At 38.0% G+C, this 14,969-nt stretch overlaps 1 protein-coding gene across 1 annotated transcript in view; it reads left to right on the top strand.

The window, feature by feature from the left end:
- The first annotated feature begins 859 nt into the window (after positions 1–859).
- Positions 860–14,969, top strand: part of asb2a.1 (ankyrin repeat and SOCS box containing 2a, tandem duplicate 1) — a 36,629-nt gene continuing 22,519 nt past the window's right edge. Inside the window, exons 1-10 of the mRNA XM_082147780.1 lie at positions 860–1,009; positions 1,270–1,500; positions 1,621–1,725; positions 2,751–2,920; positions 3,004–3,159; positions 3,246–3,491; positions 3,578–3,749; positions 6,242–6,812; positions 7,017–7,170; positions 7,260–7,376. Coding sequence (XP_082003906.1) covers positions 1,277–1,500; positions 1,621–1,725; positions 2,751–2,920; positions 3,004–3,159; positions 3,246–3,491; positions 3,578–3,749; positions 6,242–6,812; positions 7,017–7,170; positions 7,260–7,376 — 1,915 coding nt within the window. The 5' untranslated portion in view covers positions 860–1,009; positions 1,270–1,276. The remainder of the gene's footprint in view (positions 1,010–1,269; positions 1,501–1,620; positions 1,726–2,750; positions 2,921–3,003; positions 3,160–3,245; positions 3,492–3,577; positions 3,750–6,241; positions 6,813–7,016; positions 7,171–7,259; positions 7,377–14,969) is intronic.

Genomic DNA, 14,969 nt, shown 5'->3' with positions numbered 1-14,969 from the left:
GTGTTAACCTCACAGGTCTAGTGAGTTAAAGGATAAAACTTTGAGACATAATACACTGAAAAGCACTTGCATACATGCAGACTATTCTTGCTGCCTTAAGTAATGGCTTAACATCAATAATTTTGAATTCCACCAATATACAGACAGAACTGCATGTTTGGGTCAAAAGATGATCAGAAATATGGTTTATAAACATTACATCTACCTTGGGATTTCATTACTTGCACTGTTTTGAATCTGATACCTTCATTGCCACACCACTACAGATTAAAACTCATGAGTCATGTAATAGAACAGGAGGTGAGTGTCCATCTGAGATGTTTACAGAGTCACAGAGAGGTTTCCTGCACATTCAACCGTTCAGAGACAGCTGTCTCTGAAAATAGGGTCACTCAAGCATAGAGCACATACTGATATCTACGCATGAAGAAATGTGACAGTAAATTTGTAATTAATGCATGTAGAAAGCTGTATAGTGGTCATCATAGGACACAATGTACATCTTTACAGCACAGTTTATTATAGAGTATAATGTTCAAATACAATATACAAATAAAAACAGCCATTATTTCACATAAGCAGGAAACACATTTATAATTAGTCATATTATATTCCTGTTTTTGCACATTTAACTAGGCTACTGAATGAGGTCCAGTGCTGCAAAGTTTGATTTATAGCAAATTTATTCAATTTGTGGTTAAATGTTATTTTCTAGTTCAGGGAAAAGGTGATTTTACCAGTTTCAAATCAAAGTAAACCAATCCGATACTAGTTCTTCTGCTCTTCCCGTTTCTTGGCCCATAAGCAAAGAAGATCATGTCACATCTAGGCCAGATATGATATAATGAATCACATGCAAGCCAGGCAGATATATTTATAAGATTTTCAGTTTTGTTTACATCATGACGTAAAATCAGACTCTTCATAAAGCAAGCAGCAGCAACTGCCGTACAGAAGAAGGAGGAGAACTACATGCACACATTAATAATTGTTGATATTCTGCAGAAAGGTAGGTGGACTTCTTACTTATTATAGTAATGAATTATAATGTTGATGTTAGGACTTATGAAACCTAAGATGTAAGGGACCTTGTGTGCATTTTTTTTTTATGTTTATTATTATTTTTTATGTTTATGCGATTTTTTTTTTTTTTTTTTTTTTTTGGTATTTTGAAGCTAATTTGTCTTGACAGTTTGATTGATTATAACTAGGCCTACGATATTTGAATGTTTTTCGGGGTTTACATTTCTGAGCGTTTTACTATCACAGGTGCAAAATGGCAGCAGCCATGGCTGTTCCAAGGACAAGAAATGAAGAACTAGAGGACTACAGTGCATATGCACACTTGTCTGAAGAACAGCTGCTACAGATAGCTATTGAACGAAGTCTAGCTGATGCAAATTTAACTCCACGGCAGAATCGACAACTGCATGCCCACACAGAGCCAGCTGTCCCTACACAACAACCACGATTTCACCCTAACTCAGCAAACCCACCCAGGTGATTTTTTTTTGATTTTTCATCTTGTTATGCACAACTTTGCTTCAAGTAAACAATCACATTCAAAAAATTACTTTTACATCTCTATATAATGAAACTTTATTGCTGCCCTCCTTTCAGTGAGAGAATGTGTACACAAGATCATTTCTTCAATAAGGACAAAGACAAGGTGATTGCCTGGACAAGGCACAATGGACACCTGCAGGTCACTGTGGAGAATGTGAAGTGAGTGGGAGAAAAGATCTCATTCAATTTGTGTGTGTGCTGTTGTTCCGATTAGCAGCGACCTATTACTGATATTAAGACCAACAGCACAATTGCGAGTGCAATACTGCTTTTGTACAACAGTTCAATAGGGGTTATGCGGAACGCCCAACATTCGAACCGGAAAACAGGTATAAGCATTTCCGGTTTGCACTTCAGTACGCATCTGCAGCGGTAGGTGATCTCTGAGGTAACTTATTTTTCGCTTTTTTAGAATACAAATCTTATTTCTGTTTTAATTAATATGTCTCGAATGCTTAAGTATCAGAAAAAAAATTTGTATAAAAAAAAATTAAATGCAGTCTTCATTTGATTGTTTTAATCGTCTGCAAGCAAATATAAAAGGTTAAACTACTGCTAGCATACTAAGTCTAAACTAACTTACTGATAGTTAGCTAACTCTACATCGGGTGCCATTAGCAAAAGCTACATATACTAACTGACATACCTTCATAATCATGAATAAATGAGGAGGCGTAAAAACGTAAATCCTTTATCTAATGGAGTACTCGGGGCTCTGGACGTCTGTTTGGCAATACGATGTACATCTGAAATGGATAGAATGGGTAGCTCCTGTAAACACTGGCTATAAAAGGTCGCCATTCCTACGCTGTGTTTACCTCAGTAGCTGACGACCGGAAGTAGTTATACCCGTTTTGTAGAACCCGGAAGTATGTTCCGCATAACCCCAATTAGCAGGTTAATATTGAGTAACTTACATTTCAGACACAATATTTCTCATTAATTTGTACATCATTGCTTTTCCAAAATGCATAAATGAATGGCATACTGTATTGTTTCCTTCATGAATTAATCATTGTTTTTGAACTAATTGTTTGAATGAATGACTCACTTGTCGCCACCTACTGGCGCAACGTTGTAACTTACAAAAATAGGTCAATAGTGACAATAGCAATATCATGCTCATAATCTCATCCATTGAGATAACAGTCCTATTCTTAAGATTCTCTTATTTGTTCTTTCAGTGATATAGACCCTTTTCTCTCAGCCATTTGGAGAGGAGATGCAATGGCTGTACAAGAAATCATTAATTCCAAATCTAAAAATATCAATGAACCCAATCTAGATGGTTGGATACCGCTTCATGAGTCTGCATACTATGGCCATATCGAGTGCCTCAAGATTTTGCTCAAAGGTGATGAGTGAATCAATTCAGATTCATGTCCAGTCCAGAATCCCATTCTTCAAAATCACAGTTGTATCCCATCTCTCCCACAGCCAGACCAGATACAATCAACAAACAAACAAACACAAGACAGACACCGCTCATTCTGGCAGTGGGTCGCAAACATGTTTCTTGTGTATTGCACCTCTTAGAGCAAGGAGCTGATCCTAACATTGCAGATAACCAGTGGGAGACACCACTGCACAAAGGTAAACATATGTTTAGCATGATATCTCTCAACAACTGCACATATGACCAGAAAGAGGTCTGAACCATCACTGTTGTTTTTTTACAGCATGTGAGAAACCTAATGAAGAGATTGTGGAGCTTCTTTTGAGATTTGGAGCATCACCAACCAAAACCTGTATTCAAGGTGGTACTCCACTACATGAAGCAGTGAGGAACAAGAAGTTAGAGATTTGTAAGATATTGGTACAAGCAGGGGCAAAGCTGTGGGCCAAAAATGTTTATGGCATTGACAGCCTGTTTACAGCTGCTCAGTGTGATGCTGTCGACGTGCTTAACTTCCTAATTTGTAAAGGTACGGATTTTTGTAAGGTAAGACAAGAGAAAAAATCTATTACTTACTTTAATCTAGTAGCATTAACCAAGTTACCTATTCTTTAGGAGGTAATATTAATACCCAGGCAAATGATGATGCAACTGCATTGTTTGAGGCTTCTAAGAATGGTCATGATGAAGTTGTTGAGATCCTCTTGAAGAAAAGAGCTGATGTTAACAAAGCCAACAAAGCTGGATTACTTCCTATTCATATTGCAGCAAAGAACGGTCATGAGAGGTTAGTAGGCCTACTACACTATATAAGTACCAGTGATGCGCGGGTCAATGTATAAACAACCCGGACCCGACCGACGTTTTCAACTAACCCGCCCGCAACTCGGACCGCAAAAAAAAAGAAAGAAAATATTGTACCCGACCCGCTTCCTGACCCGCATTTTTTAAAAGTAGGCTAGTAAATGCATAGCAAGAAATACACATGACAAAGCCAGCACTTTGGTCATTATCTTTCATTATTTCGGCAACTTTGCTCTTTCTGTTTGTGTATTTGCGGAGCTTCCACTCCCCAGTCTTCACCTTTTCTCTTGCCGCCTCCATCTCTACCTGCAGACTGAGCTCGTGCGTCATCTTCGCGCCAGTTATTCAGCCAATAAAGTGTAGGCCTATGTATTTCATAGAAAATTGCATGTGAGCGGAGTGCAGCGGGAGCAAGCGGGCGGATCTTGGACAGAACGCAGAGCGGCATTTTTAAAAGGATGGAGCGTCGCCCTATTTCCCGCTCCAATTTCGCTCCGCGCACACCAAGATTCTGAAGCATGCTCAGTCAAGCCTGACTCAGTCTACTGTTGATGACTGCAAGATGGATTCTATTTTCAGTCAAAACTCGGCTCAATAATGGAGTTCAAAAAGTAGGCTACTTCAAAAAGGAAAATAAGAAGTCATACAGGTGTAAAACTAACTATTATGTGGTAGAAGAAAACGACATCGTTTCAGTCAGTAGGCCTAAAGATTAATTTTGGAATCTAAAAAGACACATCTCTCGAAAACATGCAGTGTGATATGTGAACACGCTGGGAAGAAAGCAAAAGGTTAGCAAATTGAATACGGTAACTTAAAGTGTAGCCTAAATTAAATACAGCGTAAAATGCAAACAATTGATACAAGCCCATTTAAATTTTAATCCTGCGCGCTGCGCACAAGTTCAGTTATAAGAATGGTGTCCTAATAGTTAATTTAGCCTAGGCCTACTTTTAAAACGTTTATGTATATTTATTTTATATTTTTGTTTATATAAATTTTATTTATATTATTAGGCCCATTTATTCGTTTTATTTTACAGCAGTTTGTGTGTACAATGGATATAAGCCCATTTAAATTGTAATCGTGCGCGTTGCACAAAAGTTAACTTATCAAAATTCTGGCCTAATAGTAAATTTTTTATGTAGGCTATATTTTTGTTTATATAATTGTTATTCATATTTATATTATTAGGCCCATTTATTCGTTTTATTTTACAGCAGTTTGTGTGTACAATGGATATAAGCCCATTTAAATTTTAATCGTGTGCGTTGCACAAAAGTTAACTTATCAAAATTCTGGCCTAATAGTAAAATTTTTATGTAGGCTATATTTTTGTTTATATAATTGTTATTCATATTATTAGGCCCATTTATTCGTTTAATTTTACAGGACTTTGTGTAGGCTATATTCCTTCTTACATAGGCCTAATTTGTCATTTGAAATAAAACATTTCTATTTGAAAAATGTTGTTGTTGCTCATTAGTTCTTTAGGAGGTAAGGCTGTGGTCTAAGCTACAGTGATATAGGCTACATGTAGATTTTTTTTCCCCTTTTTGGAGCGAGCGGGGGGCGATTTGAGTGGAGCGCGGATCAAACTGCGTTGAGCGCTGATCGAGCGATAATGAGCGGAGCGGCCTGATGTAGCTTTGAGCGGGGGAGCGGAGGGGTGGACAGTTCCGTGAGCGATGAGCGAAGATTCTCACCGCTCCACTCCGCTTATGCTCTCTATACTACTATATAAATTACAAAGGTTTAATTGGCATCTTTATTTCAAACGACCCGACCGACCGCGACCCGAATATCATTAAAAATATTTTTGGATGACTCGTAACCGCGGGTAACCGCGGGTGACCGCAGGCACCCGCTCATTTCGGATCAACCCGCGCATCACTGATAAGTACATCCCATGTTTATCTTTATTACACATAGCTCTTGAGATTACGTAAATTTGATTGGTTCTGATTGAAAGCTCCAAATCTGATTGAAATCTGATTGGTGGAGCTTTCTTTGCAGAATCATGCTATGTTCAATGTTCAATCAATGTAGTTTTTCACCAGGAATTCCACTGCTGAACATGGCTGTTTGACAAAAATAAGTTGAAATAATGTGAACTGATGACTTTAACAAAAGCATATACCATTGATTAATAGCCTTGGAGCTCATAGTAGGTCTGTCTTTCAAAATGTATAATTCTTCATTAAAAATCTAAAGTCCCCTATATGGAGAAAATAAATGGGATATTTACTTCTGGAACCCGACTGCACTCTATAGTATACTCACCATTGTCCGCAGCAATATAAAAGTACACTCATCAGTAACTGGCTCTACTTCCGTGTATCTTCTATTACGCCACAGACTCATGCTCATTTCATACACACGTAACTGGCATCTCAGTTATTGATTATATTGAAAATGACCTTGAAGAATTTTATTCATTAAGAAATAAATACCTCTCTTTCTCATCTTCCTCAGCATTGTTGCCATACTAATCCCAAGAACTAACATAGCCAAAGTGAAATACTCCGGCATCAGTCCTCTTCATCTTGCTGCAGAAAGTAACAGAGATGATGTTCTAGAAACGTTGATTGAGGGTGGATATGACGTCAATGCCACGCTGTCAGATGACTGGTCAAAAATGCATGAAGATCGTCGCAGCACGGCTCTGTACTCGGCTGTGGCAAACAGGAACATTGAGGCAGCTACTATGCTGTTAGAAGCAGGTGCTAACCCCAACCTGGACATTTTCAACACCCTGCTAGTGGCTGTGAGGAAGGGAAGTATGGAAATGGTGACCTTACTGGTACAGCATGGTGCTAATGTCAATGCCCTACTGCCAACTCATCCCACCAACTTCCCAGCGGTTTTGGCTTTCTGTATAAGGCACATGTTGATGATGAAGTATCTGCTGGACAATGGCTGCGATGCACTATCATGTTTTAACTGTAAATATGGCAGTAATCCTCATCCCCCCATAAAACTAAGACGGAATGGACATGAAAGAATATATTGTTTGAATGACGAACCATCAGAATACTGTGTACAGGTGCAGATTTTTTATGAGATGATTTCACTGTATTTAAAAAAAACATTTAGAATAAAACTGTCTGTAAGTTTATATAATTGTTTCATTATATTTTATAAAATAAAATATAGAATTTAATCTTATATTTATTACACTCTATATTCAATTGTATAATTTTACTATTTTCTGTCAAATCAAATTAATTTTATTTTAATTTTTTTACAGTTTTGTGAGATAATCTCTCCTCCCTCAGTCAGCGAATTGGCGGGACCCATCATAAACATGTTTCTTGACTATGTGGGTCATGTTAAACTCTGCTCTAGAATAACTGAGTACCTAGACAGCTACAAAGAATGGGCCCATATTAAAGAAAAAACAGGTAAGAAAGTCTTTCTAAAGTCTAAAATTATTGATGTGCAATTAAATAATTGGAACTAAAAATGAAAAACTGAAACCTCTCTATTTCAGTTCTTCCTTGCACACTGATGCATCTGTGCAGACTCAAGATTCGTCAGCGAATGGGAATCACCAGACTGAGGCGAATCAATTCTCTTCCTCTACCAGGGAGCCTAATCAAGTTTTTGAGTTATGAATAATAATAATCATTTGAGGATATCCTGTGATGAACGTCATACCAATCTGAATTGTTTACAGAACTTGCTGATTTGAATTCTTTTGTTACAGACATAGGGTAATCACAGATTTAAAAACTTGAGATCTGAAAATAGACACCATTTGGCATAATTACTTTATTTGTACGGAATTCTCAATACATGTTTGTACATGTAAATAGAATAATATTAAAATGTAAATAGGACAAATACAGTATTAAAAGTCAGAACTATCACACAAGCAAAGCCAGTATATGAAGGGCTGGCTTTCTAGCAATATGTAATTTTATTTGCATAACCAAATTTACTTGCACTTTAAGGCTTTTTATAATGTGACTATAAGTGGATATTTCTGGCCTTTAATCTGCTGTAAACACAATGAAATATTATGTGATGTTTTCTTACGCTGCTGTAATATCATGAAGATTTACTGTACACAGTGTAGGTATTGTACATTTGTTTTGTAAATTAGTTAACATTGATGTAACCTGTCATATTATAGAGCTTTGTGTAACTCGGCAGTATTCCTGTAAGTTTGTGGTGTTCCCTTTCAATATTGGTCTCTCAACATTGCGTCAGAACTGACGCTATGGGGAAACACATTTCTCCAAGAAATACTGAAGCCTGATTGGAACAACGCTGTTGCATTGCAATGGCCAATGGCGTTCAAGAGCACGAATCAGGGGTGGGATCACTCCCTATATAAGATGGTGCAGAATAACATCTCCTTAGAATCATTCTCCTCCACACAACGCAAGTCAGAAGCCTTTCTTTTTCGCCGTCAAGACATTGATTCAAGTGGATGATGCTTCTTCACCGTTCCCTATTCAGCGTTTCAGCGAGAACTCAAAAAGATTTGCAACGCCTGTGTGGGATCCATCGAGCTCCCAGGCGGACATGAGCTGTCGTATACAAACAGTCGAGCATGCAGCCTCAGCCTCCATGGGATCATGATGCTTTACTGTATAAACACTAAGTCACTGTTTTCAATAATGGATTGTAGTGCTGTCTATACTAACACTCCCACCACTCAATGACTTCATATGTATACATCGACTGTGCCGTTGTATTGATTAGGACGTGTAGTGTTGCTTACATTCCCATTATGAATGCTCCCTGACAACATTCAAAAAACAGCTGAAAACCAATCTCTTCCGTGAGCACTTAACCTTATAGAAAAAAAAAAAAAAAATCCTTTCCCTTTGAAACATCACTTATCAGGCTTATGCTACTCTGAATAATACCTGAACTTCGTATTTTGAGCACTTCCTGCGTTGTTGTTGCTTTTGCCTCTTTATGATGACTCGCTGAACTTAGTCCTAATTTGTAAGTCGCTTTGGATAAGGGCGTCTGCTAAATGACTAAATGTAAATGTAAATGTAAATGCTGATGCTGCTGCCATTCAGTTGCTTTTTATGATCAATCCCCCGCTGTACCGCTGCTTTTATAAGATGTATGGTGTGGTTTACACTAATCACTATATAGGTCAGTGTTGCCGCCGTTCATTGCCTTGCTATGATAGTCCCCAGCTGTGCCGCTGTTCTCATGAGAGGGTATTGTGCTGCTTGCGCTATCTGCTATATACGTCGGCATTGCCGCCATTCATAATGTTTTCATGATAAAGCACTGCGCGTACACAGCCGCTCAAAAAAACTAAAATGCGCACATAGACAGATGCAAAAATTTGTTGGAAAAGACATTTGATTGTATGCTCAGGCAAACCGCTATAGAGTTAGAACCAAGCGGCAACCTTCCTGTTTCTCTCTTGAAACCAACGGAAGAGACTTAAACTGCAATTCATCGAATGTCCGCTAGAGACAGGCTGCAAAAGCGAGTGAGTCCCATATGTTAAAATGGCCAACTTTACAGCAGAAATTTTTTTTTACAGTCTGGTGCAAAAAGTGGTTTTGGTCTATACCGGTGGTGCTTGGACCCTGATAATCACTGCTTAGCTATATTTATTTAAAACCTATTTCTAGGTTGACATTCAGGGCTGTTGTGGTCGTTGCAGGGTGCAGGTTTCAATGTGAGAAAGTAAACAAACAGGGACTATAAACTATCCTACAGTGGTTGCAGCATGTAAGAGATCTAATAAACCTAATACAATTTAAATACCATTCTTTCAAATAGTTTATGTATTCAATGGGTATCAGGGTTGGCTAGATACCACAACCATAATAAATAGTGTCTAAACAAAAAGAGCAACAGTTAATCAATATTATTTTTAATTACAGCATATCAGCGACTAAAAGTCTAAAAACAGCATGCAATTATATACTGACAAAAAAAATATTATACATGTGGCAATGATTCTTGAAATTCAGACATGAGCTGCAGTGCAGGTGGAGTCGCAGGCTACGGAGAATGCAGGTGGCGATTGGGAACGTCATATCTTAGTGAGATGAGGGAGGTCGACAAAGTGCACTTTCTCGATTTCATCTTACAGGGTGGCCTCTTCAGCAACACTGTCAAGGACTTTGCCCAGCAGTTCTCGGCAGTAAAGAAGCAGGCCAAGGCGATTAAACACATCTTGCCTCTGCACAATGACCGCTGAGGTCACACTCGTTGTCTGCTCATTGCAGAGGGCATAATCAATTCACCCTAGGCTGAAAGAGTGTGTACAGACATTTTTCAATATTTTTATTTCTGTGTTTTTATAAAGTCTTTGCTTTTGGAGAGATATAATATAGATTGTCCTTTCTGTTTCCGTTCGGGCAGCTTTTAGAGCAAAACACATCAACGCCACTTTTTTTCATTCTTAAAGTGAACTTTTTGCCTCTATGGTGACTGATTCATTGTTTTACATTGCCACCTTGAACTTGAGAATGCAATGCCTCTGGTGTGAGGCATATGGCGCTTCATCCATAGCGCACACACAGAGAGCGCACAAATACCCTTCTTGTGCTTAAATGGACAAATACACATAAAAGTATGGCAAAATAGCCGTCTTGGCGAGTACCAGTATCATAGTCATGATACTGACTATAGTATCAGTATCTATAGTCATAGTCATAACCGAATGTAAACAGTTGAGAAAGAAATCAGATGTGTAATGTAGCAAATTAGCTCAAATGGGAAATATTAAAAATTAATCATAACTTGTTATGATTAATTATGAATATTTGATTCAGTTAATCAGATTAACTTGATATAGCTAAATTAATGTTACAATCAATTAATCAGTTAATCCAGCGTACACTCAGTACTGATTATTTATAAATTCTAAGAAAAGGGTATTTCATGGCCACAGAAAAATTATTCTTTCTTAGCACGTACAGCACTTAGAGTGTGTAGCAAGATCAGGAATCGTTAAATTGACTTTGTTGCAAGCAGAGATTCTGAACCCAATATGTATTGTGCACAAGTTTTTTTAAACTAAATAACCAACACAACTACTTTAAACAAACACATACACACAATCATACACACATGGGTAAAATGGAAAGTGACAGAATGAAACCGGAAACAGAAACAGGGAATGAAGTTATGGACAAGAGTAATTTATGCCAGCAGCCATGTCACCCTGTAGCCCAAGACCGGTTGCCCACTGAAGCTAAGCAGGGCTGAGCCTGGTTAGTAGCTGGATGGGAGACCTCCTGGGAAAAAACAGGTTGCTGCTGGAAGAGGTGTTAGTGAGGCCAGTAGGGGGTGCTCACCCTGTGGTCTGTGTGGGTCCTAACGCCCCAGTATAGTGATGGGGACACTATACTGTCAAAGAGCACCGTCCTTCGGATGAGACGTAAAACCGAGGTCCTGACTCTCTGTGGTCATTAAAAATCCCATGGCACTCCTCGTAAAGAGTAGGGATGTAACCCCGGTGTCCTGGCCACATTCCACCCATTGGCCCTTACCAATTATGGCCTCCTAATAATCCCCTTCCATTGAATTGGCTCCATCACTCTCTCTCCTCTCTCCACCTATAGCTGGTGTGTGGTGAGCGCACTGGCGCCGTTGTACTGTGGCTGCCGTCGCATCATCCAAGTGGATGCTGCACACTGGTGGTGGTTGAGGAGAGATCCCCTGATATGATTGTAAAGCGCTTTGGGTGTACAGTAGTACATATGAAAGCGCTATATAAATGCCTCTTTCATTCATTCATTCATTCATTCATTTAACCATATGAAAAGACTCTGATTTCAAAACACCTTGTCCTAAACCTCTGTTTAGTTAAAATATTCAATACTTGAATTGCCTTTGCAGTTGAAGCAGTCTGTTGTTCGGAAGAGGGTCTTGATGATTCTGTGAGTTACGGAATAACTTGCGTGGTTAGTTTGATTCTGTTATAGTTGGGAGAGAGTTCTCCCGAGTATGCACATGGTTGGTTGTAGATTGAGGCCTGCCGGCACGCTGGAGAGGCCATGCAGAACAGCACACAGAAGATGCAGAGAAGAGGGAAGAGAGCGGGCGGTCACTCTGACAGAGCTAACTCTGTGTGGAGGTCCTACTTCCATGGGTCAGTGAGCCAATGTTAGCCTAAGCTTTCGGAAGGAAACATTTAACGATCCTTTGCCTTAAGCAGATATTTTGCATATGTAACTGGATTGGGTGCTGATTAAGAAACTATTAAAGATTCTTGGAATACTAATATGTTGCATAGGTTTCAACATATAATATGCACGATCACGTAGGTCTTTAAAATCCAAATTCGTAGATACCAAACATATGATCTTGAATAATCGAGTAACACTTTTATGTATTCAGGGATTAATACATAGGCAAAACACTATAAAAGAATGATCATAAAGTGAAATCATATACATGGATGTACATGTCTCGAGTGATTTTTTGACTGAGTAGGAAAAGGGTACATTATTTAATAATTCTATCATAAGGCAGGCATAGAACAAAATACAATACAAGAGACAATATATAGTAATAATAGATACCTGTCCTTGGGATATGCATGGTCATTTATATAAATAATTGTCTATAAATGAATACAGGAAAGTCTGTTTAAGGGCTATGTGTCTTTCCTTGCTTTTCACATTTTATGTGTCTTATCTGATGGAAGCCCTGGTGACTGAGGCCTTCTCTGCTCTAGTGGCTCTTTTCGGGTGATGGTTCATTACTAATAGTAGGATTTAAAGCTTATTTGTTACATGTAACAAATAATAATGTGTCTGATTTGTCGCAGTCACTGCATCAATATATTGGATAATATAGCCTAATAAAGCCTACCTGCTGCTGTCTGTGTCATTGAAGTTAATCAAAGAACAAAAGAAAAAAAAAAAATCACTCACTGATCTTGAGTGAATAACTTTTGTAGCTTTAACAAGGATTAATCTATATTTAATTTATACAGTGAAGATTATGCAATGCTATTTTACGTGTGATTATTCAATTTCTGTACCTGAATTACTGTTTCACCTGAAAAACTTCAAGCACTTAATTCTTAGCACTGTTTATTATTTTATTATTATTATTGTATTACTGCTGGGTCACTTTTCTACAATAATGTTTTACATTTATATTAGTTAGGCTTGTAGTTTTTGCTGTGGTTGGAACCAAGAATTGTGAAATCGTGAAATTTTACTGTTATCTAAAATTTTGGCAGCTTATTTATTAGGATACGTTACATGGGTCAAAACAATGAAAATAAGTAATTATTACACATAATATTCTTTCACGCTCTATGGAGCCCCTAAAGTAGCCTTGGCCACCCCTTTGCCAGCCTATGCATAAAAGTCTAGTTTTTAATGGTCTCTGTATTGTTCTTTCTCCCATCTGGTTACCTCGTAAATCAGTTCAGCAATTGTGCACTTTTCCACAGGGACAGGGACACACTCTCGACTCCTCAGCACAAACCTGAATGAGTGGATGCCTGCTCATGTTAGTGTGACCGCTATTGTCAGCATTCGACAACACGTCTTGTTCCCTCCGTCAGGGAACGGAGATTGCAATAGTAACCAAGACATTTCTGGCCCATTAAAGGCCTTGTAATAAAACAAGGGGACACAAATGCAAAAGTGCAAATCTGCAGACTGACCATGGATGTTACCGTGGCTGTAGTGGATGTTACTCAAACTTCTTGCTTCTTGATAATGTTTGTCAAATTATTCATCCATTATCCAAAATGGCAACTAAAAAGGGTTAAATTGTTACATCAGCCCAAACAAAAATATGATGTGAGTTTATAACCTTGATTATGTGTGCTTGACATTAACATAACAGCTTTACCTATAAATAAGGAATAAGGTATTCACACAATGCAATCCCATGTCCCTTTTGTCTCGTAGCCTTGACGCACTTGTAACCTAACACAGCAAAAACAGCCTTACAATTGAACCCAGTTAGGCAATAAAGGCTTCATTAGACAAAGCCATTGTATGAAGGTAAGTTCTAACATTATTTACAGCTACATCATAGAGTCTTAAATTACTAAGAGAAATTTGTTTTATTATCTTTATAAATCCATATTATACTGGGTCTTTTCAGATAATATATTTCTGGAAGCACATTTCTGCTGTATTCAGAGCAGAGCCCACAGACTTTTTTTTTGTAATCTACTGCAGGTCTGCTACTCCTCAAGAACAGTATTAGCTAAGAGGTTGATAATCTTAGCACACGTCACGTGTCCTCTCCATAACATTCTCTAAACAGCCTGGTGTGGGGTGACAGTCAAAGGCCTCTCTGCAGAGAACTAAACAAGTCCCAGTGCAAGCGTCAAGTGCGACACTGGGGAAGAACAACAACAAAAATTCTCTGTTTGGAAATCTGACTGAGTTAAGGAAGGGGAAAAACATTTTTTAGGGGGTAAGCTTTTTTATTTGTTGTTTGCTTTGGATTGTTATATATCTTATTGTGTTAAGATATATAAACTTAACATGGTTAGTTCACCCAAAAATTAATGTTTTTGGGTGACTAATGTAAGACATTAGTTCATCCTCATGTCTTTCCAAACCAGTATGACTTTCTTTCTTCTATAAAAGATATTTTGAGAAATCTATTATGTTTGAATGCGTGTACAAATTAAACGTTTTTTCATGTCCACAATGCTTTGTTGCTGTATTCTCACAGCAACTACATAAATGCTTGCTGCTGCTGTTTAGCCTAAATGCTTTGTAATTTATTTCTGAATGGAATGCAAAACACGACGCTTGGTTTTAATACTTGTTTTATACAGTTACATTCATTTCAATGCTATAAAAACACTCTGCTAATTAGTTTACGGCATTAGCGGTAATGAATGTGCCATTGGAGCAATGAATGAATGAACGGGGCATGCATGCATGACTCTGAACTGATGCGCAGCAAATTAGTCCCTTTAAGACAAGTCATTTCACTCGACAGCCAACTTTGAAATGCCTCTCAGGCAGAAGTTATGCAAGGACAACTCCTATCTCTTTGAATGGGGAAACATCAAATTCTCCAAAGCTGTTCAAAAAGCTTACAATTAAATTTCATATTTGAAAGGTCTCATAAATTTCGTTTCTTAGCAAATATTCGCAAAACACACCACAAATAGAAAAATCTGACATTCTCAGGAGTGCAAACACAATACGCACTGTTTTCTACAAATCTTTTTCACCAGTATGATATTATTACAGTATTAACTGAGGGTGCTCTT

This window comes from Leuciscus leuciscus (genome assembly GCF_965113295.1).
Source record: "Leuciscus leuciscus genome assembly, chromosome: 19".
Classification (NCBI taxonomy): domain Eukaryota; kingdom Metazoa; phylum Chordata; class Actinopteri; order Cypriniformes; family Leuciscidae; genus Leuciscus; species Leuciscus leuciscus.
The sequence above is the reverse complement of the archived record's forward strand: the minus strand, read 5'-3'. Positions and strand labels throughout refer to the sequence as shown.